Raw genomic sequence first — 24,556 nt, forward strand, 5'->3', positions numbered from 1 at the left:
AAGTTCGATGTGTACCTCAGGGAGATTTGATTTTGGGAGAGAATAGCCAGTGAACTAGGCTGTATGATATTTAACTGCTAAATAACCTGCCAATGTATGTCATTGTATCTATAGTGTCTATATGCCATATCAAGGGTATTACTGTAAGAATTACCCAAATGACTGAAGGATGGACTTTGAAACTGAGCCAAGAACAACAGTGATAGAACTTGAACTGGCGCCCAGCAATTTCCTCAAGATCAACATCTTCGACCTGCAGACCAAGGGTGTGGTTTGCACCAAATGTACCAGCCAGAAGTTCCAGAGGCAGCATACAACAACCCAACACCTCACACCATCTCTCTTATCCTGAAGAAGTGTTACAACAGATGGAGCCCCAAAGTCATGGACTAAATAAAATTGATGGACACAGTGGAGGGATAGCCCATCGACTAAGGGAATACTATTTGTGTGTGTGTGTCCATATATATATGTAAGACAAGGAAAGTGGTAGTGGTTGATTGGAAAATGTAAGATCTGAGCATGATGTAAATGGTATAGAATAAGGGGTGGATAATGTCCTGGGTTCAGCTGGGATAGAGTTAATTTTTACAGGAACCTGGGAGGTGAGGGGGCATAGCCGGGGCAGCTGACCTGAACTAGCCAAGGAGCTATTCCATACCATGTGACATCATGCTCAGTATATAAATGGGGAGTGGGCCGGGGGGAGGGCGCTCTCAACTTTTGGTGGGGGAAGTGAAGTGGCAGAGCGTCGGGTTCCGGGTGGTGAGCAGTTGCACTGTGCATCACTCTTTTTGTATACTCTCTTTAGTACTGTTGTTGTTGTAACCTTTTTTTTGTGTTGTCCCAGTAAACTGCCCTTATCTCAACCCTCGAGGTTCCAGGTTTTTTTCTTTTCTCTCCTCCGTCTCCTCCCTATCCCACCGGCAGGGGGTGGGAGGAGTGAGCGAGTGGCTGCGTGGTCCTTTGTTACCGGCTGGGCTGAAACCACGACACCCCCTCCCACCCCAGCTCAGCTCACCGCATCCACGAGCAGCCTCTTGCTGGCCTCTCCCACCATGCAGATGGCAGCGTCCATGTCCCGCTGTCCTGGCAGACAGTTGACACAGCGGCTCAGGGCCTGCGACACCGCCTTGGCCACCTGCGGAGAAGTAAAGAGTGGTCACCGTCCCCCAGCCAGCCCCATGCCATTCCCATGAGCTGGCGGGGGGCACCAGGGCTCCCCCACCTGGGCCAGGTGCTGCTGGCTCTCTGGGTCACCAGGCTTGGCCACTGCTTTCCACGCCTCCTCGATGAGGTTGTTGGCTTTATCCATGATGCAGCCAGTGCACTCCAGCATGGCATTCCGCACCTGCAGGTCGGGGGTGCTAGCCGCCACACCGCGGGCAGCCTGGCCAAGCGAGCACAGGGCCTGGGCCACCTCTCGGGCAGCAATCCCTGGGGGGGTGGAAAGGTCAGTCGCTACCAGCACAGCCCCCTCCCCTCTCCCAGCCCCGGCACGGAGACCAGTACCCGTGTAGTTCTCGTTGCCCTGAGCCACCTCTCCCAGGAGGTGAGCAATGGCAGAGCTGACAGCTTTTGTGCTGTTCCCCAGGTCCTGGGTACACTTCTCCATCTGCAGGGGGGATGAGTGGGGACATGCTGGTGGACTGCACCTCCAGCCTGGTGGCTCCCACACCACCCTTCCCCACGCCCTCACTGTCTCTCCCGGTAGAGGCTTGAGCTTGCTGTCACAGGCAGCTGCCTTAGCTTCCTGCAAGTCCCTCTCCAGGCTCTGCACAAGACCCAGTGCGGAGTCTATGTCCAGGGGTCCACACGCCTCCTGAGCCTGCAACGGGGGAAAAGGGAAGGTGAGCGGGGCAACCGCCAAGCCCACCCTGCCACAGCAGAGACTGTGACCTGCCACCGGGCTGTCCTCATTGCCCCACCGTCCCCGCCCTGCTCTGCATAGCTGGGGTTCTGCCACACGACAGGACCCAGCCTCTCACCTTCTGGGTGGCCGTGCGGAGCTTGGCCAGAGCCATGGCCAAGTTCTTGGCGCACTGGCTGAGCTGCATCGCAGAGGCTTGGTCCATGATGGTGGGGACTGTGGCCTTGGCTGCGGCTACCATCTTCCCACCAGGCTGCCAGGCCAAAAGAAAAAGCCGTGAGAAGGGGACAAACATGCAGCATCTCTCTGCTGCCCACGTGCAGTAGGTTTCCCAGTATCTTAGGAGGGCCAGGCACGGTATGAAAGCTGTAACACCTGTGCCAGAGCTGGCACAGGAGGCTCTGGGCAGTGCAGATACCTGCAGGAAGTTCTGGCTGGCAACAATGAGAGCCAGCTGGGCACTGGGGCTGTCCATCTGGGACTGGCTTCCTCGCATGCCCTGCACCAGCATTGGGATTTGCTCTGCCACCGCCTGCCAGAGAGGATGGTCATTGGAGAGGCTTAGCTGGGAGGAGACGGCCCTCCCCACGGATCTAATTCAGGACCAGTGACCAGAAGACTGGCTCCCGGGGGAGCCACATGAGGACCCCAAGGTCTGCCTGCCCGCTGAGGCCAAGCACAGAGCCCTGGCATGGCTGACGGAAGAAGGGACAGAGACAGGTGGCACAGGAGATGCCAGGATCTGGCCTGGGCCCTTACCTTGCAGCTCTGTACTAGCTGCTGCTGCTGCACAGCAGGGTTCTTGTTGGAGGAGGCAGCGTGCTGCGCGGCAGCGATGGTCTGGGTTGCAGAGGCAGCGGCTTGCTTGGTTGCGTGCTGGTGGGGGGCAGCATGAGTTAGCACCAGTGGCAGAGCAGCCTACCCCGGAGCCTTCCTGCTATGCACCAGGGCCCAGCTCCCCCTAAGCTGCTTCTCCCATGTCTCCACCTGCGACAACAGAGCATCCCCAGCACCCTTGATGCCCGGCATCCCAAAGCAACACGGTGCGCACAAGGGAAAGGAAGGAAGCAGTGGGGATGTCTCTGCAGGATGCAGCATGGACACTGTACATGAAGAGGACTTTATCCCTCCAGAAAGCTCAGAGACACGGGGACTCCCAGCCAGGTCTCATTTGCTGACCACGTCCGCTCGCCCTCCACAGCCCCTTGCCCAGCGTCTCACCTCCAGCTTGTGTACAAGCTTCTTCTTGATGGCATTCTGGGCTGCGGCATTGGTTGCCGTGCGGAGCCTCTCTGCTGCCTCGCGCAGCCGCTGCTGCTGCTCCTCGCTGTCTGGGTGGGCTGCGGCTCCCTGGAGAAAGCAGGAAACCCATCACACCTTGCAGGGGCCACCGGGTCCCTTGTCCTCCTGACAGCAGCAACTGTGCTCTGGCCTGATGCTGGGGAACACCCCCCAGGCAGCCCAGCTGCTTACAGTGCTGGGGATATGCCTAAAGCCTCTCCTAGAGAGCTCAGCAGCAGGAGATCTAACAGCTACTCTGCTACTACCCACAACTTCAGGAGGAGCCCCACTCCATTGCACAGGTGTCGTGGTTTAACCCCAGCCAGCAACTAAGCACCATGCAGCCGCTCACTCACTCACTCCCCCACACCCAGTGGGATGAGGGAGAAAATCGGTAAAAGCAGCAAAACCTGTGGGTTGAGATAAGAACAGTTTAATAGAACAGAAAAGAAGAAACTAATAATGATAATGATAACACTAATAAAATGACTATAGCAATAATGAAAGGATTGGAATGTACAAATGATGCGCAGTGCAATTGCTCAACACCCGCCGACCGACACCCAGCTAGTCCCCGAGCGGCCGTTCCCTGCCCCCACTTCCCAGTTCCTATACTAGATGGGACGTCACGTGGTATGGAATACCCCTTTGGCCACTTTGGTACAGCTGCCCTGGCTGTGTCCTGTGCCCCTCCAGCTTTCTCGCTGGCTGGGCATGACAAGCTGAAAAATCCTTGACTTTAGTCTAAAGACTACTTAGCAACAACTGAAAACACCAGTGTTATCAACATTCTTCACATACTGAACTCAAAACATAGCACCATACCAGCTACTAGGGAGACAGTTAACTCTATCCCAGCTGAAACCAGGACAACAGGTCCTTGGCTCAGTGCAGGACCTTACTCTGGGAACTGCTCCCCAACCCAGAGGCTGCTCGTCTCCTCTGCAGCACCGAGCCAATGGCATCAGATGGGGGTCAGAGCCAGCGCCTATCCTCCTGCACGCCACGAACCTTCGCAGCTTCCACCATCTTGGCGGTGGCATCAGCCAGGATCTTGGCTGCGCTCAGCAGCTTGCACGAGCTCTCCAGGTCAGTCTCTCCCTCCGCGTCGGCTTTGATGGCGTTGACAAGGTCAGAGGTGGCCTGGGCCAGAATACAAGCCTGACGCACCATTTCCCCTGGGAAAGAAAGGAAGGGTGGCCTGTTAGCAAGTCCCATGGGCTTCCCGATACCTCCCCACCCATCATGCTCTACCCCGGGTGCCATCAGCCACTCTCACCCGCGTCACCCATGGAGCTGAATATGTTCTCAGTGATGTTGAGGATGGTGTCGGTGGCCTGGTTGTATCGCCCGATGGGCTGCCCACCCATGGCGTACTGCTTGATATGCTGCAGCAGGTCGTTCAGGGCCTGGGTGACGGCTGTGGCTGCCACCCCCACCTGCTTCAGGAGCTGGTCATTGCTGGTGGCCACCTTGGAGGCCTCTACACAGCCCTCTGCCGACTTGGCCACCAACTTGCCAGCCTCGATCAGCTGCTCCTGGCAGACTGGGGAGCTGATTGTGGGAGCCACTACCTGGAGGGGAGGAGAAAAGTCTGGGAGGCGAGTGTGGTGTGTTCCTTGTAGGAGCTCTGCACGGACAACTGTCCCCAACTTCTGCTCCTCCAAAAAGGATATTCAGCGTTGGGGGGTGGCAAACACCCGAGGCAGCCCATGCTTCTGGTTCCAGACCCCTGACATCCCACCTGAGGACATGTAGTCCTGGCACACCTACAACCCCACCGGCTAGAGCCACCACCACCCAGGTGATGCTTGCAGTGATGCCGAGACAAGGGTTAACATCACTTACCTTGGTGCAGGCCACCAGCTGGGAGGTGGAGAGGGCACACTGGGTGGCTGCAGTGATCACTTGCGTCTGCAGCGCCGAGTCCTCCATTTTCTGAGCCACGTTCTTGGCTTTGAGCACCAGCGTGGCGGTAGCACTGGCCACTGCCTTCGCCAGCTGCATGAGCACGTCCTGGGGGGAGACTGAGAGGGTCAGCACGGGAGCAGCAGTGGGAGCACCAGCAGCGGGGGGGGGCTTTCATCCGCTCCAGCCCAGCACTGAACACCTGGAGTGGCTGGCAACACCTCGAACCCATCCCTACCGCGTGTGACGGCCGGCAGTGAGGTTGTAACCTGGCTTTGAGCCTGCACCGTGGCACCTCCTTGCGCCAGGACGCTGCCATGACCACCGCCCAGAGCAGCTCGGGCAACACTCATCATCACCCCAACACCCGTGACCTGTTCACTGCCCGCTCCCCAGGCAACAACCCGCACCGAGTCCCTGACTGTACCACAGTGACAACCTGCTGTGAGGCACTGCCAGCACTGCCCAGCTTCGCACCCCATGCCGGGCTCTAGCCAAACAGCAGGCACAAGCCAGCCATGGGCACAGCTGCACTGTGGGCAGCAGCCAGTGCCATCCCATGGCACTGCCTGCCCATGGGCTCACCCCACCAGCAAAAGGTGAGCAGGAGCTGCTGCCCACACTGGTCACCTGTACTGCAGGCATGCCAGCTATTTTTTAGCTCTTTAGCAACAGGCTACATCTCTGCTGTCATTCCCAGGGCTAAAGGAGGGGTATGACACAGCAACCAGCCTCCTCTCCCCCAGGGATGGCAGAGAAGGCATAGGGCCACCCTGCCAGCATGCAACAGGTAGCGACCAGCACATGATAAACTGCTTCCCCACTTGGCACCAGACCCGTGGCGAGTGGCCCCGCACCCCACGGCAGCTAAGCCTCTGGCCACCAAACCAAAAATGCCACAGCATCTCCTCACCTCCTGCAAGCCAAGACTACTCCCATTGCAAACCATCAACCTTCCAGACAGGAGGAGAGGCTGGAGAGCACATGCACCCAGCTCCAGAGTTCTCAGACCGCAGCATCTGACTGTGGCAAAGAAGCAGCCACCCTGCCAGAGGAGCCCAGGGAGGGAAGCAGATACACTTGAGTCTGGCAGCTGCAGGGCAGAGCACCCCACGTGTGCAAATTGTCTTCCAGGTCCTAAATCTGCCCTTTGGAGCTGCCCTGTCCTGACACTGTTGCCTGGCCATGCATGGCCCCCTGTCCTGGTCCTAGCTTTTCTGCTCCCCTTGGCTCTGTCCAGGCTTTTCCACTCACGTTGAGGCCATGCGGCTGCAGTGAACAGAAACTCCTCCTTTCTGGAGTCCGTTTTGGTCTATACTACGGCTGGATCCCCCTCCCCAGCACGGTGTGCTACCTCCCTTGTGCTGGAAGCAGCAGTCGTGGGGAAAACAGGCCAGCTGGAAGCCAGCTCAGCCAAAAAAAAAAACCAAAACCAAAAAAACCATCCCACGAGGCTCCAGACACCCTGATTCCCAGTTCCCCGATGGGGGCAGGCAGGCAGCTCCTGACCACGGGCAGGGGGCGACAGGCAGGAGCTGAGGCAGCTGTGAGGGACGATTCCTGGGGCAGCACTTGCCCAAGCAGTGACCTGAGTGCGTGGACTTCTGAGAGCTGACCACCAGAAAAGCAGATTTTTGACAAGAGCCCTTCTCCAAAGAGTTCAGCTGATCATCCCCAGAGGAGCACTCCTTGCATCAGAGAGGTCAGGGACCACCAAGCCATGCCTACAGCCCCCTTTTACCATCTTTGGGTCAGAGGCAGGCAGGATCCAAGCACACTGGCTTTCTGGGATCTACATGGAAATCCACAAGATAAGAGGCATTATATCACAACAGCTCTAGGGCCAGAGATGGGCAATGGCCTGTCCCTTCCCTCAGCAAAGTCACTGCCATGCACAGGGCCAAGTTTTGGCCTGGAGCCCTCCTGCTGGTCCTGTGCAAAGGCTGATGGTTTTAGGGAGCAGGTGTCCCTGGGTGCCACCAGGTGCACTCACCTGGAACTGAGGGTTGGTGTCACTCTCCCCAATCTGCTGCAGCAGCTCCCCGCTGGTCTGGCCCACGAAGCCGGCAGCCTGCAGGAGATTCTGGCGAGGCTGCGAGGAATGAGGCAAAAGCAACACCAGGCTCATGAGCAAGCCCTAAAAACTGTCCTAATGGTTCCCCTTGGCTTCCACCCACCTCTTGGCCCCACGGCCCCTCCTGCCCCCCACCTCAGCACTGGCAGGCTGCACCATTTTCAGCAGGTCCGAGACAGTGCTCGCCAGGTTCTTGGCTGCCTGCAGAAGCTGCCGCCCATTCCCTCCCTCGTCCTCCATCAGCGCGGCCAGCATCTTCACGCCCTTGGACATCTCCGTCAGGTTGGAAGAAATAGTGGTGATGGCACAGCCCACGGCGGTGTAGTCTGTGTCTGCTGGATCCCCTGCACAGGGAGGAGATGAGTCAGGATGGGATGTGCTTCAGTGATGCCCCAAGAGCATCCCAATGCCTGTCACAGATGTGGTCCTCCTTCCCAGGGGCGGGGGGAGAGACACCCTGGCTCCTAAGCCAAAAAGACGGTCGCATTGGCTGAGTTTGGGCAGGAGAGCCTGGGGAAGGAGAGCTACACTGTGCCGCGGCTGTGCCCAGAGCTATAGCAGGGACTGGACAACACGCTCCTGGTTCAGAGGATGGCAGGTCAGCCAAGGACTGGGAGGAAGGACTGGGCTGGGCACAGGCAGAGATGTTGGGGGATGTAAAGGCAGGGCGAGCTGCGGGGGCACGGCTGGCTCTACAGGCACATTAGCAGCAGTTGGGGCTGATTTAGCTCTAGCTAGGGCAGGCTGTCTGGCTGTCTCCTCCAGTCTCTGATGGAGGGCAGGAGATACGACCTTCAGCCAGACAAGAGAGACCAAGCCTTCTCCAGAGACAGGGGCATCCCTCTTCTCCAACCCTCCATATACCTGCAGTGAGGTTGACCACCGAGGCTGTGCCAGCAGTGATAGCATCCACTTGGGAGCAGATCTCATGCTTTGACTCATCCATCTTGTTTTTGTGCCAAGCTTTGGATGCCTGAAATTGGGAGAACAAGGTCAGGAGGTGATGGTGGAGGTGGGGAGCTGCACCTACGCTCACACAGAATAATGCAGGAGAGAGGAGACATGGAAGAGGAAAGGAAGAGCTGTCACCACCCAAAACTCCCCAGCCCATCCTGACCAAGCGACCTGACCAAGTGCCCCCCTCCGCTTCTGCCCCCAGAGCTGGATACAACCCCACCTCTTTGCAGGCAGCAGATCTTCCTGGTAGCTGCTGACACCTCTCCTAGGAATGTGGCCAGCCTCACCCAGCCTGGCCAGCAGCCTCCAGCGAGGTTCCCCCCAGCACCCCCTCTTCACCCAGCACTCACAGCATCCTGCCCAAGGGGTGGCAAGGTTTCGAAGTCATCCAGCATGGCCTGGGCTGCGTGCACAGCTTGCATGCTGGAGTTGATGGTGCCGGTCAGGGCTTGCTGGGCTGAAGTCTGCAACACAGGGACAGATTGAGGTATGCCAGGGGCTCCATGTCTAGGCTCAAATATTCAGCTCATGCACCTCCCCCCCAACATGCTGTTGATGACAACGCTCTAGGCAAGTGCCTCTGCAAAAGGGGGGTGCACCCAGCAAAAAGGGGGTCTTCCCTCTGCACCTCCCCCTGGGAAATGCCCCAGCCCACTGCAAAGCATCTGCCCAGGGTAGGCATGAGTGAGTCCCGCAGTTAGGCAGCTCTTAGGGAACAGATGCAGAGGGACCTTTTTAAATGCTTCTCTGGCTGCAGAGAAGGGGGGACACCAACACCAGATGCAGGGCTCTGCTGTAAACCAGGGCTGGCTGGGCATGGCAGCTTGGGGGGGCACAACCTGAAGGAGAAGCCGTGGCTGCCAGCCAGGGGAAAATGCCAGAGTGGAGCTCAAGTTTGCAGGAGGACGCCAGCTCAGCCAGGCCAGCGGCACAGAGCCCCTGCTCTTCATGGCAAGCAAATGCCTAGCCACAGACCCAAATGGACAGGTCTACATGAGCCTGACGGACACCTCTTGGAGTCTGTGCCCTAGGGTGGGTGCAGGGAGAGCTTACCAGGGGAGGCATGTGCCCTTGGTGCATCTGGCCACTGATGATTTGCAGTTGAGCCTGCGGCATTGTGCTCGCCTGGAAGTTTTCTGGCCCTCCAGCCCCTGTCCGCATGATGGCTGGCAGGGCCACCGAGCCTAACTCTGCCTTGCCTACATGGTTAAACTGCTGCTGCAAGACGGTTGACCTGAAACAGGGAGAAATACCAGGTCAAGGAATGCCCATGGCCCCGGCACCAGGCTCTCCGGGAGTGCTGCTGCTGAAGGACTGGCAGCTCTTCCTCCAGACATGCTGTACTGCAAGCTTGGCTGGAGCCTGCTCTCCATTCAACTTCTGGTTGACAGCTAACTTGCTCCTAGAGGACTTACTTCTTTGGAGACACGGAGTCTTCCAGCATGGTGGACTCCTCATCCCCCTCCAGTCCAAAGTGGTCTTTGCTCTTTTTCTGCAGAGGGAAAGAGAAAACACGTCAGCCAGCACACACCTCCCAGCCTCCCCCTCCTCCTGCAGCCCAGGCACCATACCAGGGCCATGGGGTTCCCCCAGCAGCACCGTGTGCCAACGGCTGTCTGGAGACAGCTGGAAGGGGCACCCTGCACCCCTCTCCAGAGAGAAGACTGTTATCAGTGCCCGGCTGCCCTTCCCAGCACATCCTCACCTTTTTCAGGATGATGTCAATGTAGCCAGCAATCAGCTGGGCAATCTGTTCCCCCTCTGTTGTCTGCACTGAGTAGTAACCATCCTGGTAATCTCCAAAATCCTGCAACGGCATGGCACAGGGTAGCACTGGAGCAGGGCACTGGCAGCTATTCTGAGCCAGCCCCTCTGGTATGCACTAAGCACCCAGTGCCAGCCTCCAAAACAGAAGCCGGGGCTGGGAGAGGCACCGGAGGAGGGCAAGGCTGTCCCACCGCAGGGCAATACCCAAGAGAGGGGTTAGCATGAGAGCAGCCCCCCCACAGGGGCACCACCAGGGAGGCAGGGTGGAGGACCAGGGCTGGCCCCTACCAGGGTGAAGCTCTTGGGTGAGGCTGCCCAGCGCTTGATATTGGTCAGGCTCCACTCCTGAATCACTTCCTTGGTCTTCTCATCCACGCGCATCACGCACTCCTTGGTGATCCCCAGCAGCCGTGGCACCAGCTTGTTCTTCCCCTTCATTTTCTCCTGCAGGCCATGACAGAAGGGTTATGGGCTGCTCCTGGGACAGATCCGTCCAGGCAGAGACCTTTAAGGCCTCCCTTGGCTACCAAACACCCCCAAGGCCACACTTTCAGGTGGTGACAACTATGACATGGGGCTTGAAAATGAGAAAAAGTGTGAACCAAGAAGTGGGAAGGCAGCACACAGGGAAGGCCAAGAAGGACAGGCAGATAGTGGGGATGCAGGGAAAACTGGAGCAATGTAGGTTGATGGGTAGCAGCTCAACTACAGATGGAGAGATGCTGGAGAAGGGAAATTTTGGCCAGGGGAGCCACTGCTCTACCTTGACCAGGAAGAAGGAGACCCCGTAGGTCTTGAGGGAACGGGCAAGTTTCACGTAGTGAACTTTGGCCTCAATCTCACTCATGTTCCCGCAGTTCTTGTGGGCCTGCAACAGCAAAGAGAGAACATCGCACTAGCTCCGCGGTCCCCTGGCTGTGCCACCATCGCCCTGTCATTGCTTTTCCAGGCTCTCCCTGCCCCACTGGCATCCCCTGCCCCTGCTACACCATCCCTCTGACCCTCTGAGACCTCAGGAGCTGCCTTGTCTGCCCACCTACAGCTTCATGCTCCTATTTCTCACCCGCCAAGCCACTACATGCTGCCTCCAGGGACAAGAACAGCCTTAACCTTTGGCAAGGAAGAACAAGAAGCCCAGGTCTTAACACCCACCCCCCCCCACATACCATGAAGATCTTGCGCTCCCCTTTCTGCTTGATGTACTCCTTGGGCAGGAAATCCTTGACTCTGCCAAGAGACAGCCAAGCCAGCTGTTAGTGGCAGAGCCTGAAGCCAGCATTTGTCTTTGCCTACAAAGAGGCCCAACCCAAAGCCTTGGACAAACCCTTGCCAGGGCATGGGCTGGGAGTTTTTGGGAGCAGGAAGGATGTGGGAGAGGTTGCTGCAGTAATGAAAGCTGCCCCAGGAGCCATCCTGCTGAGAGCAGGGTGGAGGTGCTAAGGATGCAGCCCCTCACGTGACATCATGGGAGGCTGTACGGCAGGCTGAGGTCCCCCCCATCAGAAGGGGAGCTGGCTGCATGTCCCAGGGAGGTGCCAGAGGGAGCAGGATGGGTAGCTGGCACCCCTTGCAGCTGGCATGGACCTCCATGCTTGGGCACCATGCTGCAGGGAGGAGAGAGGTCACTCCAGAGACACCCACATCCCCAAGTGCTGTGTGCTGGCACAGTGCTGGGGGCTGCCGAGCTGCTCAAGCCGCCTGGAGACAAGCCCAGGGGCTCCCCAGGACACTCACTCCAGAAAGCCTGGCTTGTGCTTCTGCTCGTTGTGCGGCCCGAACTGGATCTGGCACTGGTAGCCGGCAAACTCACAGGCTTTGTCAAAGGAGACAGGGTGGGAACCATTAAGGATGTCATCGCGAGCCTGCATAGGAAGAGAAGACACAGCTGCGGGCTGGGCAGCCACGCAGCCCTGCCATTGCTCCCCTCCACACCAGGCAGGACCTGTTTTCCAGACAGAAAAGAAGTAGCCATGAAAAAGAGGAGGATCTAGGGGCAGGCTGTCCCCTACAGGGACCATCACCATGCCTGGGAAAGGAACAGCAGCAGGACATCAGGGTGGTTCATACCAGGCAGAGGAGACACAGGATCCCCTGGGGAGCTCTAGAGTACACAGAGGGCAGGGCTGGGATTGCCAGCATTGGCTCTTACCCAGGAAATCTGTCCCAGGAGATAACTGGGCATCCTGAAGTGCCCCCTGTGGTGGCTCCTAGCTAAAACCCTCAGCCACCAGCCCTGGCAGGAGGCTGGCACAGACAGCAGAGCGAGGTGCTCCAGGGGGCTGTACCTGCACGTAGAGCAGGTTGAGCTGCACAGGATCTCGCGAGTCCACGTTCTGGTCGGAGTAGAAGAACTTGCGCCGCAGCAGCAGCGTTTCGTTGTTGTCAATGCCTTGCTCATGCAGGGTCCGGCCGTGGTCCAGCCAATTCACTGCAGGCAACACCAGGGCGTGAGCAAGGATGGACACCCAGGGAAGGCTGGTCCTGGCCCCGGGGCTGCTCACGTGTGATGGGTTGACCCTGGCTGGTTGCCAGGTGCCCACCAAAGCCGTTCTATCACTCCCCCTCCTCAGCTGGACAGGGGAGAGAAAATGTAACAAAGAGCTTGTGGGTCGAGATAAGGACAGGAGAGATATCACTCATCACTTACCGTCACGGGCAAAACAGACTCAACTTGGGGAAAATTAACTTGCTTTATTACAAATCAACCAGAGTAGGGTAATGAGAAAAAAAACCGAATCTCAGAACACCTTCCCTCCACCCCTCCCTTCTTCCCGGGCACAACTTCACTCCCGGCTTCTCTACCAACCCCCCCAGCGGCACAGGGGGACGGGGATGGGGTTTACGGTCAGTTCATCACACGTTGTTTTCTGCCGCTTCATCCTCCTCAGGGGGAGGACTCATCACACTCTTCCCTGCTCCAACGTGGGGTCCCACCCACGGGAGACAGTCCTCCACGAACTTCTCCAACGTGGGCCCTTCCCATGGGCTGCAGTTCTTCACGAACTGCTCCAGCATGGGTCCTTTCCATGGCGTGCAGTCCTTCAGGAGCACACTGCTCCAGCGTGGATCCCCCACGGGGTCACAAGTCCTGCCAGAAAACCTGCTCCGTGGGCTCCTCTCTCCACAGATCCACAGGTCCTGCCAGGAACCTGCTCCAGCGCAGGGTTCCCACGGGGTCACAGCCTCCTTCGGGAAACCCACCTGCTCCGGCGTGGGGTCCTCCACGGGCTACAGGTGGATATCTGCTCCACCGTGGACCTCCATGGACTGCAGGGGGACAGCCTGCCTCACCATGGTCTTCACCACGGGCCGCAGGGGAATCTCTGCTCCGGCGCCTGGAGCATCTCCTCCCCCTCCTTCTTCACTGACCTTGGTGTCCGCAGAGTTGTTTCTCTTACATGTTCTCACTCCTCTCTCCGGCTGCCGAATCTGCCTGTCCCAACTTTTTTTTTCCTTCTTAAAAATGTTATCACAGAGGCGTTACCGCTATCGCTGATTGGCTCGGCCTTGGCCGGCGGCGGGTCCGTCTCAGAGCTGGTATTGGCTTTCTCTTGAACACAGGGGAAGCTTCTAGCAGCTTCTTACAGAAGCCACCCCTGTAACCCCCCCCGCTACCAAAACCTTGCCAACAAAACCAATACATCACGCAGAGCAAGAAATGGATGTTTGTTTGGTGCATCCTGGCTCTCATCCCTCTGCCCTGGGCCTCCACACAGGAGAGACTCCAAGGAGTGTGGGCACATGTCCCCTCATCACAGTCCTCTCCACTCCCCTGCATTGGGTCTTCCCCTTGCAGGGGGGCCCCTGCTCCCCTCCTTGCCTGCCAGCTCTCCTTCCCACTGCCTTCAGCACAGGCTGACCCTGTCCCCAGCACGTGCAGGCACGTACACTCGTCATCCGTGTGCAACTTCTGCTTGAGCTTCTCCATCTTCTTCTCATCTCGCAGCAGGGTCTTGTCCTTCTTGAGGGTGCCAGTAACCTCCTCCTTCTTCTCTTCCATAATCTCCCGAACAAGTGAGTACTCATCATAGTTGGTGATACCTGCAGGAGCGCAGTGGACCAAGCTCAGCATGACATCACTGCCAAATACAGAGCCTGGAGTGACGCAGGGGTGTAGAGTGGTATCCCCTCCCCAGCATCACATCCCCCTCGGACATCCCCACTGTCAGGTTATCTGCTGCAGAGCTGCTGCCGGTACCCTGGTACCCCCCACCAGACGCTGCCATCTCTCCCCACTTCCCTTCCTCCCCCTTGCTGCTGCCCCCTCCTCTCACCAATCCGGGCACAGATCGTCATGAGCATGTCCGTGACTGTTTTGGAGTCATCCACCATCACTGTTTTCACTGTCCCATCCAGCATGCGGATCTTCAGGGGCCGCTGCTTCTTCTTGTACTCCATGGTGTCCTGCAGGCACAGCGGAGCACAGCTCCCAGCAGTGGCACTGGTGCAGGGCGCCCGCATCCTGCCGCTGTGCCAACAGCTCCCATCTCCCCAGTGCAATTGGCGGAGGGGGGGGGCATGGGGTACACATCCAGGCATGATGCAAGGCAGCAGAGCAGGCACCCACAGCACCTCCCCACTGTGGGCACGTCTGACCACATAGCTGAGGCGGGTACCAGCTGGAAGGATGTGGGATGGATGCTTACCCCGTTGCGAAGCATGTAGTAGTCCAGAGCCTTCCCAGCCTCCAGCCAGATCCCTTTCTTTGGGTCTTCATCCGAGAGGAACAGCCCAAAATCATTGGCTGAAAAACAGGTAAAGTCTCTGCCATGGTAATCCTAAGCAGGACAGGGCCACCAAGACACCAGCCTGTGCCCAGGGATGTACCTACAGCCCAGCATGTGAAGCACAGCAGTACTATGCATGCTGGAGCCCAGCAAAAAGCTGGCAAACGAGTTTCAAGGTAGATGTTTTACCATATAGTTATCTACAGAAAAAATCACCTGAAGCATGCCTACGCAATGCCAAACTTGGAACTGACCACAACTGAAGGAAGAGCTTGGAGTCATTGTTGACAGCTCTCCAAAATCTTCAGTGCAACGTGTAGCAGCTGCCAAAGCAAGGTAGCAAAATGCTGGGCATCACCAGGAAGGGTGCTGGGAACTGGTCTATAAAACCTAGGCACATCCACACTTTGAGTACTCTGTGGTGGTGTGGTCTGCACCTCCCCAGAAGGACATGGTAGAGTTTGAAAAGATACAGAGAGGGGCAACTTAAATGACAGAGCCTTGGTATGAGGGACTAAAGGAGCTGGGACTCCTCCATTTGGGGAGGAGGCTGAAGGAGGACAGGATCGAAGCTTACAAGGTCTCAGAGGTGGTGAGAAAGTGTAGAAGTGCTGTTCACCAAATCCTGCTCCCTCAGGGCTGGGGTACTCAGCAAGAGCGCTGCTGCTGATGCCCAGGCAGTGGCACCCTGGCTTGGACCTGTGGGGATAGCCCTGTCTTCTTGCTGTAAGAGGCCAGGACCACGCCTGGCTTTGCCCTGGGAAAGGTCCTTCTCCACCTTTCCAACAACCCCATGCTGCAGGCTGTCTTGGCTGGCTGCTAAGTTTATAATAAGTCATCTCGTTGGCAGCTCTCTGCAGGGGAGGGACAAATTCTTGAGGCACCCTGCTCCTGCCTGGCTAACACTGCTGTTAGGATCCCACTAAACAGTAGCAGAAAAATCACTGAGGCTTACCTTTTTTTTTTAATTAAAAAAAAAAAAAAAAAGAAGCTATTTTCAAAGCAAATTTTAAAAGGATAATTCTAAAGCACTAAAAACTGAGCAGCTTGCCCCAGATCCATAGCTTGGGCAGGGAGAGGTGCTTCCCAAGCCAGAGCAAGAGCAGGGCTGGAAACCTACACTGAAGCTCCCCCAGTCCAAAGGTCACAAAAAAACCAGGGCAGCTCAAAAAGGGACCCCCAAGCGCCACCGGGTAAGGAGAGCAAAGAGAAACAAAAGCTGCAAGGAACTGATAGGAAAAGAAAAGCTGTGAGCAACTTGTGATGGGTTGACCCTGGCTGGTTGCCAGGTGCCCACCAAAGCCGTTCTATCACTCCCCCTCCTCAGCTGGACAGGGGAGAGAAAATATAACAAAGGGCTTGTGGGTCAAGATAAGGACAGGAGAGAGATCACTCACCAATTACCGTCACGGGCAAAACAGACTCAACTTGGGGAAAATTAACTCACTTTATTACAAATCAACCAGAGTAGGGTAATGAGAAATAAAACCAAATCTCAGAACACCTTCCCTCCACCCCTCCCTTCTTCCCGGGCACAACTTCACTCCCGGCTTCTCTACCAACCTCCCCCAGCGGCACAGGGGGACGGGGAATGGGGTTTACGGTCAGTTCATCACACGTTGTTTTCTGCCGCTTCATCCTCCTCAGGGGGAGGACTCATCACACTCTTCCCCTGCTCCACCGTGGGGTCCCACCCACGGGAGACAGTCCTCCACGAACTTCTCCAACGTGGGTCCTTCCCACGGGCTGCAGTTCTTCACGAACTGCTCCAGCATGGGTCCTTTCCACGGTGTGCAGTCCTTCAGGAGCACACTGCTCCAGCGTGGGTCCCCCACGGGGTCACAAGTCCTGCCAGAAAACCTGCTCCAGCATTGGCTCCTCTCTCCACAGATCCGCACGTCCTGCCAGGAACCTGCTCCAGCGCAGGCTTCCCACGGGGTCACAGCCTCCTTCGGGCACCCACCTGCTCCGGCGTGGGGTCCTCCACGGGCTGCAGGTGGATATCTGCTCCACCATGGACCTCCATGGGTTGCAGGGGGACAGCCTGCCTCACCATGGTCTTCACCACGGGCTGCAGGGGAATCTCTGCTCCGGCGCCTGGAGCACCTCCTCCCCTTCCTTCTTCACTGACCTTGGTGTCCGCAGGGTTGTTTCTCTTACATGTTCTCACTCCTCTCTCCGGCTGCCGTTTTCCATCTGTCCCAACTTTTTTCCTTCTTAAAAATGTTATCACAGAGGCGTTACCACTATCACTGATTGGCTCGGCCTTGGCTGGCGGCGGGTCCGTCTTAGAGCCGGCTGGTATTGGCTCTCTCTCGAACACAGGGGAAGCTTCCAGCAACTTCTTACAGAAGCCACCCCTGTAACCCCCCCCGCTACCAAAACCTTGCCACACAAAACCAATACAGCAACTGAAAAGGAACTTGGGAATAAGCAGTTCCCTTTAAGGCTTTCCCCTTGCCTTTTTTTTTTTTTTTATATGCAGGCTGGCTCACACCCAGAAGCAGGAAATGCAATGCTCCTTCCAACACAGTTACAGCCCCGAATCCACATAAACATCTAGTCCCTCTCCAAAAAGCATACTTTTGAGCCTTGCTGCCGCAAGGAAACATTAGAGCTGAGAAAGCTTAGCAAGGTAACAGAGCACCAGCACAGTCTGGCAGAGAGCTGCTGGGGGGGAGATCTGGAGGAGGACTATATATTCCCCAAGAAAGGAAAAATTAACTTATATGGTTTATTAATGCTTGCTACGACCCCTGCGACTGTTTAAACCCACCTAGTCCTGGATAGTGGTGATGAATGCAAACAGGAGAGAGGAGCAGAGACAGAAAGGGCAGCAGGCTCAAAGAGCTCGATGAATATTTCGCTTCCAAATGTGTTTTCCTACCTCCCAAGCCCCCAAATTTCTTCTGGGGTGTCAAGAAGGGAGCCTGAGGAGCTCAACTGGGCAGGAGGACTTGGACCTTGCTCCTCCCACCCCCACACTGCTCTGTGCCAGCTGGGAAAACCCAGACAGGCACAGGGACAAGAGAGGAAAGGGAAGCCAGTGAAATGCCAGGAACCAAGCCGGGGTGGCCCTGGCATGGCAGCACGGCAGACAGCCCCACTGCAGACTTATGCTGTCCCATCTGGGCCTCGGGCACCCGCTCGTGGATCATCCGGCAGGCGTCATACACCATGGTGGAGGGCTCGAACTGCATCGTCTTTACCACGTTGCCGATGCTGATCTTCAGCGAGAGGGCGACCATGGCGGCGGCTTGGCTGTACCCACTCCTATGTCACCTGCTGGAGGAGACAGCCAGGTTAGCTCTGACTGCCGTCCCTGCGCAGTCCCCTCCGATGCGCAGGGTCCTTCCTCTTCCTCTGGCAGCACCTCTGCTCCCCAAAAGCTGGGACCTGGCTTCTAGTGGCAAGCAAGGGCTGCACCCCACGCTGGCGAGCCCACAAGGGGGTCCTGCTTTCCAGCCCCATGCTGACCCTGGGGTCTCTGGCCAGCATCAGGACCCTTGTCTCCCCATCCCAAGGTCCCAAAGCCAATTTTGCTCACCTGCAGGAGTGACAGCGGCCAGTACTCGGCGGAGATGCTGCCAGCAAGGAGGAAGCGAGTGCGTGGGAGCACACGAGATAAGCCAGGAGAGCGTGATGGAAGGGGTTATAATTAAACCTGCCATGACACAGAAGCCACAAGAGGAAAACCAAGCTTTGACCTGGAGCTGGTGGGGCCCTACCCTGGCTATCAGGGTCCCCCACGTTGCCAGCAGATGGTGCTGAGCCGGCAGCCTGAGCACAGAGGGACACGGAGGGACGGAAAAGCATGGAGTCGCTTGGGGAGGTGAGATAAGGGCACCAGGCACTAAACCTGGCCATTAAAAATAATTACCTGGGGAAAGCACCACTCATGCTGAGTACCGCATTGGTGCTTGGAGACTGGGGTCTATGGCAACAGCCACGGCACAAACCCAGGGCAGGGGAGCCCATGCACAGGGTGATGCGCAGGAGGGTGAGGGACCCAGCTGTTGCAGCTCTTGCTGCAAGGGCACACGAGAGCCGTACCACACCATCTGAAATGGGCCCCAAGCTGGGTCCAGCTTTAAGTATCAGCTTCAAGCTTGAAGGATTGCATAGATCGGCTTCAGAGCAAGCACCCCTCAACAGGGCTCCGAAACACCAGGTTTAACAACACCCAATTAGAACGACGATATTCTTACAGCAGAGCAAAATCGGAAAGAAATAACAAAAGGAGGTTGTAAATAAGCCCCCCCCACACTTGCCTGCTGTGGCTTGTAGGGTGAGCCCTTTCCTTTGGGTTTACCTGCCGTGCAGAAGCTTTCAGTGCTTTCCCAGGTTGATGCATGCCTTGGGGTCCCTGCACCGGGTCCTTCTCCCTGCCCTTCTCAGCATCCCCAGTCCCCAGCCGGCCCCAAACTGATGCTCTCCAGTAGTGACACCCCTTTTCCTCTCCCTGCGAGCCTGCTCATGGGGAAGGAGTCCCCTGCTCTGCCTTGACACAGGCTGCCTTGTCCTTAAACCCCAGCTGGTAGGAAGACACAAGAGCACCGGCAGGATGCACCATATCTGCTTGTCCTCTTTTAGATTGATTTTCTCCTACCAGGCCTCCTATTATGGCTGTCAGGGAAAAGTTACTGGCCACATGCATCCTCAGCCTGGCCTGGGAAGGTTCTTGGGCAAGGCTTGCTAGCAGCCTCCCTTGCACCACAGCAGCAGATAGCAAACCTGTGCATCCCTGCCTGGTGCTGCCAGCTTCGGTCCCCTGTGGAAGGGGGTACACTGGTACGGGCTGCTTCCAACCATGGACCCAAGCAGGCTAGTGACAGGACCTATGATGGATAAAAAGTTCCTGCATCCGATTTTGGGCAGGAGCAAGTCAGAACAAGGAGCGGCAGAGGGCAGGGGTCCTGCTCCTGCAGAGCCACAAAGCCAGGTGGGAGGCAGGGACAGAGGAGCTTGCTGCCTCCGCCAGCACGTGGAGCTGCTCCAGCTCCACATTCTTGAGCCATTCAGCAATGTTTCTGCGGAGGCCCATGGCCCCCACTAGCTCTGCTGATGAGGAATAAAATGCATTTTGGGTCTGGAGCAAGGGAGCCTGCTGGCAGCGGGAAGGAGGCAGCAGAGGTGCCTGCACATGCCATTGCTGTTATGCTGGTTTTGGCTGGGATGGAGTTAATTTTCTTCATAGTAGCTTGTATGGGGCTATGTTTTGGATTTGTGCTGGAAACAGTGTTGATAATACAGGGATGTTTTAGTTATTGCTGAGCAGTGCTTACACAGAGTCAAGGCCTTTTCTGCTTCTCACACCACCCCACCAGCAAGTAGGTTGGAGGTGTGCTAGAAGTTCAGAGGGGACACAGCTAGGACAGCTGACCCAAACTGACCAAAGGGATATCCCATACCGTATGACATCATGCTCAGCAATAAAAGCTGGGGGGAAGAAGTAGTAAGGGAAGGACGTTTGGAGTTATGGCATTTTGTCTTCCCAAGTAACCATTACGTGTGATGGAGCCCTGCTTTCCTGGAGATGGCTGAACACCTGCCTGCGGATGGGAAGTAGTGAATGAATTCCTTGTTTTGCTTTGTTTGCGTGCGCAGCTTTTGCTTTACTTATTAAACTGTCTTTATCTCAACCCATGAGTTTTCTCACTTTTACTCTTCCGATTCTCTCCCCCATCCCACTGTGAGGAGAGTGAGTGAGTGGCTGTGTGGTGCTTAGTTGCTGGCTGGGGTTAAACCACAACAGCTGTCCACCCAAAAGCACCAGCAAAGCTGTAGAACCGAAGGGACAAGGAACACCCTGCCATAGAAAGGGTTTTTTGAATATTTCATGCACAGGATGAGCTGCTGCGGTCACCAGGCCAGTACTCAACATCTTCTCTATATCTAAAAATATTCTCGAGTTGAGCATAAAGCTGCTCTCTGTCCCTCTGCAGGAAAAGGAGAACATGCCACCACCAGGACAAGGTCAGAGACCATGAAGGAAAAGGAGGGGAGAATGCCAGATGGCAGAGAGGAACAGAGGAGCCAGGCCATGCCAGCATCGCTCCTGCCCCGGCCATTTCTGCAGCCTCCTCTTGCCCTCCCAGAGCCACCCAAAATCAGGTGCTGCATTGGAGGCACCCCTTAGCATGCCCTTCACAAGGGCCACCACGCTTTCCAAGACCTTGCAGGAAGATGACTGCTCAAGCCTTCCTACTCCTGAGCTCTTACAAAAATGACAGAGCTTAGAAGGGAAAGTGCTTACTTTCAAGCAAGCCCTCGGAAGAAAGGAAGATAGATGGTTCATTTTAATTCCCATATTCTACAGAAACAGCTCAGGCTCCAGCAATTGAACTTTGCTGACATCAATGTCTAAAGCAGAAACGCTCTCTGCTGCATAAGAAGTACACCTCCTCAAACCCTGGAGAGATTTGTCAGCAAATGTAGCAATTAATCACATGGGGTTTGCAAATCTGCCTGCACACCACCTCCTGCGAGAGGGCATTGATGTAGGGCTTGGCCCCTGCAGACCTCTCCCCTCCAGGTACCACGTGGGGAAGGAAAAGCCGGACTAGACGTAAGGGACAGGACAGTGTGGGAGCCCAGTGCTGCAAACCAGAAAAATAAAGGAAAAGGACAGCAAAAATCAAACTATCCCTCTGGAAATAAAAAAACCAAAACAAAACCCCCAAACAAACCAAGTCTCAATGAACACACACCAAATTTCTGCGCTGGCTCGCCTCCAGAGCAAGCAAACCCATTCACAATCGGTTGTCAGTATGCAAAGGCAGATAAAGCACCAGAGCAGCGAGCTGGCCAGCTGGCAGCCAGATTAAGGCACTTCTGCATTTTATGGCAAGCTGCGTGCAACCCTTTGAGCTATGAGCATGCTCCTGAGCCGATCCCAAAATGGGGGGGGGGGGGGGGGGAGTTCTTGGTGGGGTCCAACCCCCTCAGGAGCAGTCCCAGCTGCCTCCATCTCACCCTGCACTAGGTGAGCAAAACCATCACAGTGGTGGAGGTCTCCTGGCTTTGGGCTCTGCTTAAAGGCAGGGCCAGCTGCAGGGACCCAGTGCCACACCAACCTGAGGAACCACTGCATCATTGGCAGGACCACTGAGAGTGGGTTTTCCATCACATGACATAACTGCTATATTTGTATCGGGTGAGTTTAGCACTACAAGAATGGTTACAGAGGTTTTATATCTAAAAAAAAACCAACCAAAAAAAAACCCCCACACAACACCAAACAACCAAAATTCAATAGCATCGAAGCAGCCTGCCAGCACACTCAGCAAGTTTCCAGAACAAGCCACAAATCTTCAAACACAACAATTTTGCCATTTTAACGTGCCCTTTCTAAGGGAGACTCCGGATGAGGTTTGGGTTTTTTGTTTGTTTTTGTTTTGTTTTCAGCAATACCAAATTTCATTTGGGAAAGGCCCTGCTCTGGACCACCCCCAGACTAGGGGTGAAGCAGCACCAGGAGCTGGCTGCAGGAAACTTTATCAGCTGCAAATCACCCCACTGCTGGGGCTTTCCATAGGCACGGGGCTGCCTGCCCAGCCAGCATGGCTGCTGGCACAGCCAGGCAGGTCCCAGGCCACCACGACACCTGCCAGCAGCAGCTCTGCCTGCACACCAGCATTTGCACAACAGCAGAAGGAACTGGGTCAAAAATTAACCCAGTAAGAAGCCAGACCTGGCTCTGGACAGGTCCTCCAATATGGGACCAGTATACACAGCCATGGCAGGCACCGGGGGCATGGGTGGCTCAGACTCACGCTGATGGGAAGGCTGAGCCAGTAGCCCTGGCCAGTGACAATGCTGCACACTGCTGAGCTGATTCAGCCTGCTTCCTCTTTCCCAGCTGTGTAGCCACATTGGACAGTGAGATGGTTTCTTCCAGCCAGGGCCAAGCTTGCTCCTGGGGAACGTAAGTGGCTGGTGAGCCTAGCCCCACAGCACCTCTGCAACCACCCAGCTATTACCCGCAGCTGGGGCAGGAACCTCCTCTTGCCCCCATAGGGAGGACAGCCCTGCTCAGCATGGGAAACAGGCAGGGGACAGGCATTGGGGCTGAGGGATCACAGCCACAGCTGCAGGCAGCCCACAAGCTCACCTGCACTGGGGTGAAGCAGCTCTGGCCATTAACCACTGGTGTTTCCCATGCATCCCCTACCCTCCAAAGGGAGGGGGCACAAACAGCAGCACCCCCAGGCTGCCCACCACCAAGGCAGGCACAGGGGTGAGCAAGGGCAGGAGGAGAGCATGCTCAGCCAACAGAAAGGAGGGCACCCCACAGGTCCCTGTTCCCCAGCCTTCCTGCTCCCCTTCCCCAAATCTGCCAGGACATGCCACTTCAGGATGCACCAAGCTCCCACCACTGCCATTCAGCGAGCAAGCCGTGCACTCGGCTGGTGCTCACCACACACCATCATGTACATTGCGCAGCAGCGGCCACTCATTTAGCACTTGGGAGGTTTCACCCCATGGTCTGGGGGTGGGGGGAATGGACACAACAGTTCGGACCTTTTACCGGACAACCTGTGGGCTCCAGCAAAGCTAAAGATCCCAAAAAATACATCTCTCTCAGCAGTGAGGCACAGGGAAAGAAGAGAAGGGAGTAAACAATTATTGCTACCAAATATGGGTCTAACAGCCAGCAATGAAGCCATAGCAGAAGCATGTAGACATCCTGCCAGCAGATTCAATGGGCCAGGGAGCTCGCAGGAGTCATCATAGAGCAAGGCTGGGCAGGGAAAAGGCAGAGGATGTGGCAGGGTTTCCCTTGCCCAGTTAGCTGCTCCAGCCAGGGCATGGTGGGGACCTGTGCCTTTCCCTGTTGGGGGTCAGTTCTGCTCCACAGCACCTATCCCAGCCCTATGCATCCCATCCCAGCGCCCCATCGGGGGGGGGGGCAAAACCAGCCTTCTGTGTCAGGACAATCATCAGGAGCTACCATGGTTACCTCCCCTGGCTGTGTTGCGGCTGTGGGGAGCGTGTCCTCCGGCATCCCCACCCAAAACTGCACCATGGGCCAGAGACACCCTTCCCACTCATTTCCCCCCACATATAGGCAGGAAGGGCAGCAGGAAAGTTTCACCGCTGTAACTGACCAGTGCCAAAACTCATCCCCCTGGTTTGAGGGCCTGTGGCCACACCCAGGCCTCTCCCTCTCAGTCCCCAGGGACCCCCCGAGGCGGGGATGCCAACAAGGGCCTGGTGAGCACTGACTTCAGGCCGAGGCCTGTGGTGGCTACTCTGGGGCAGGACAAGGACAGAGATAGGATTAACGGAGTTAAGGCCAGGCCCAGCCCGGCTGTGCCTGCCCGCACCACCCGGGGTCGCCAGCCCCGGGGGCGATAGAGCACGCCCCAAAACTAGGCTAAGGCATGACCATCTCCTCAGAAGCCCCTGGGATAGCCGCAGCCTCTCCCTCCCGGGGAGGCACCCCAGTGGGAGCAGGGAGAGCTCGGCCCCGGTAACCGAGACGCTGCTCCCCCCGCCCCCCTGTAAGCGGGGGGCTCCCCCCAGAACATTCGCTTCCAACAACCCCCGAGAATCAGGGTGCTGCCGATTATATGGACCCCATATCCCCATACCTGTACGCAGGCAGGAGCAGCGCGGCGACCCCGCCAAGGCTGTGCGGAGCGGGGTGGGGCCGTACCGCCCGCTTCCCGCCCCACCGCCCCCCGCCACGCATGCGCCGGGGCACCGCGCGCCGCCGGGCGACACGGTTCAGAACGGCGTAGTACAGCATCTCGAAGCTGCGCTCTGCCTGGTCCCCCCGCATCCTGGCCCCACACCTAGGGCTGTGCGCTGCCTGGCACCCGAGCAGCATTGCTCGGCGCCCGCACCCCGGGGCTGTGCTCCGTCCACTGCTCACACCCTTGAGCCCCTACCCAAGCACAGCACAGACCACCACGCAACCGAGGCCCAGGCACCCCTGGACATGGCGCTGCCGCGTCACCCCGGGAG

The 24,556-nt window shown here is 56.9% G+C and overlaps 2 protein-coding genes across 2 annotated transcripts; both read right to left on the reverse strand.

The window, feature by feature from the left end:
* Nucleotides 1-1,012: 1,012 nt before the first annotated feature.
* Nucleotides 1,013-2,788, reverse strand: LOC121232733 (talin-1-like). Its single transcript, XM_041121136.1, has 6 exons — nucleotides 2,630-2,788; nucleotides 2,289-2,402; nucleotides 1,989-2,123; nucleotides 1,700-1,828; nucleotides 1,229-1,615; nucleotides 1,013-1,141 (listed from the first exon to the last, which is right to left on the reverse strand). Exons 2-6 carry the CDS (start codon nucleotides 2,379-2,381, stop codon nucleotides 1,013-1,015), a joined length of 873 nt encoding a protein of 290 aa, XP_040977070.1. The 5' UTR covers nucleotides 2,382-2,402; nucleotides 2,630-2,788.
* Nucleotides 2,747-24,462, reverse strand: LOC121232771 (talin-1-like). The gene is made up of 22 exons (XM_041121195.1): nucleotides 24,181-24,462; nucleotides 17,703-17,869; nucleotides 14,504-14,601; nucleotides 14,132-14,261; nucleotides 13,746-13,898; nucleotides 12,143-12,285; nucleotides 11,592-11,719; nucleotides 11,024-11,084; nucleotides 10,621-10,725; nucleotides 10,146-10,301; nucleotides 9,796-9,897; nucleotides 9,506-9,582; nucleotides 9,144-9,324; nucleotides 8,441-8,554; nucleotides 7,998-8,106; nucleotides 7,269-7,477; nucleotides 7,053-7,151; nucleotides 5,000-5,167; nucleotides 4,431-4,725; nucleotides 4,163-4,329; nucleotides 3,092-3,220; nucleotides 2,747-2,857 (listed from the first exon to the last, which is right to left on the reverse strand). The coding sequence occupies exons 2-22, from the start codon at nucleotides 17,830-17,832 to the stop codon at nucleotides 2,789-2,791; spliced, it is 2,823 nt and encodes a 940-aa protein (XP_040977129.1). The 5' UTR covers nucleotides 17,833-17,869; nucleotides 24,181-24,462; the 3' UTR covers nucleotides 2,747-2,788.
* Nucleotides 24,463-24,556: the final 94 nt, after the last annotated feature.

This window comes from Aquila chrysaetos, chromosome W, assembly GCF_900496995.4.
Source record: "Aquila chrysaetos chrysaetos chromosome W, bAquChr1.4, whole genome shotgun sequence".
Lineage (NCBI taxonomy): Eukaryota > Metazoa > Chordata > Aves > Accipitriformes > Accipitridae > Aquila > Aquila chrysaetos.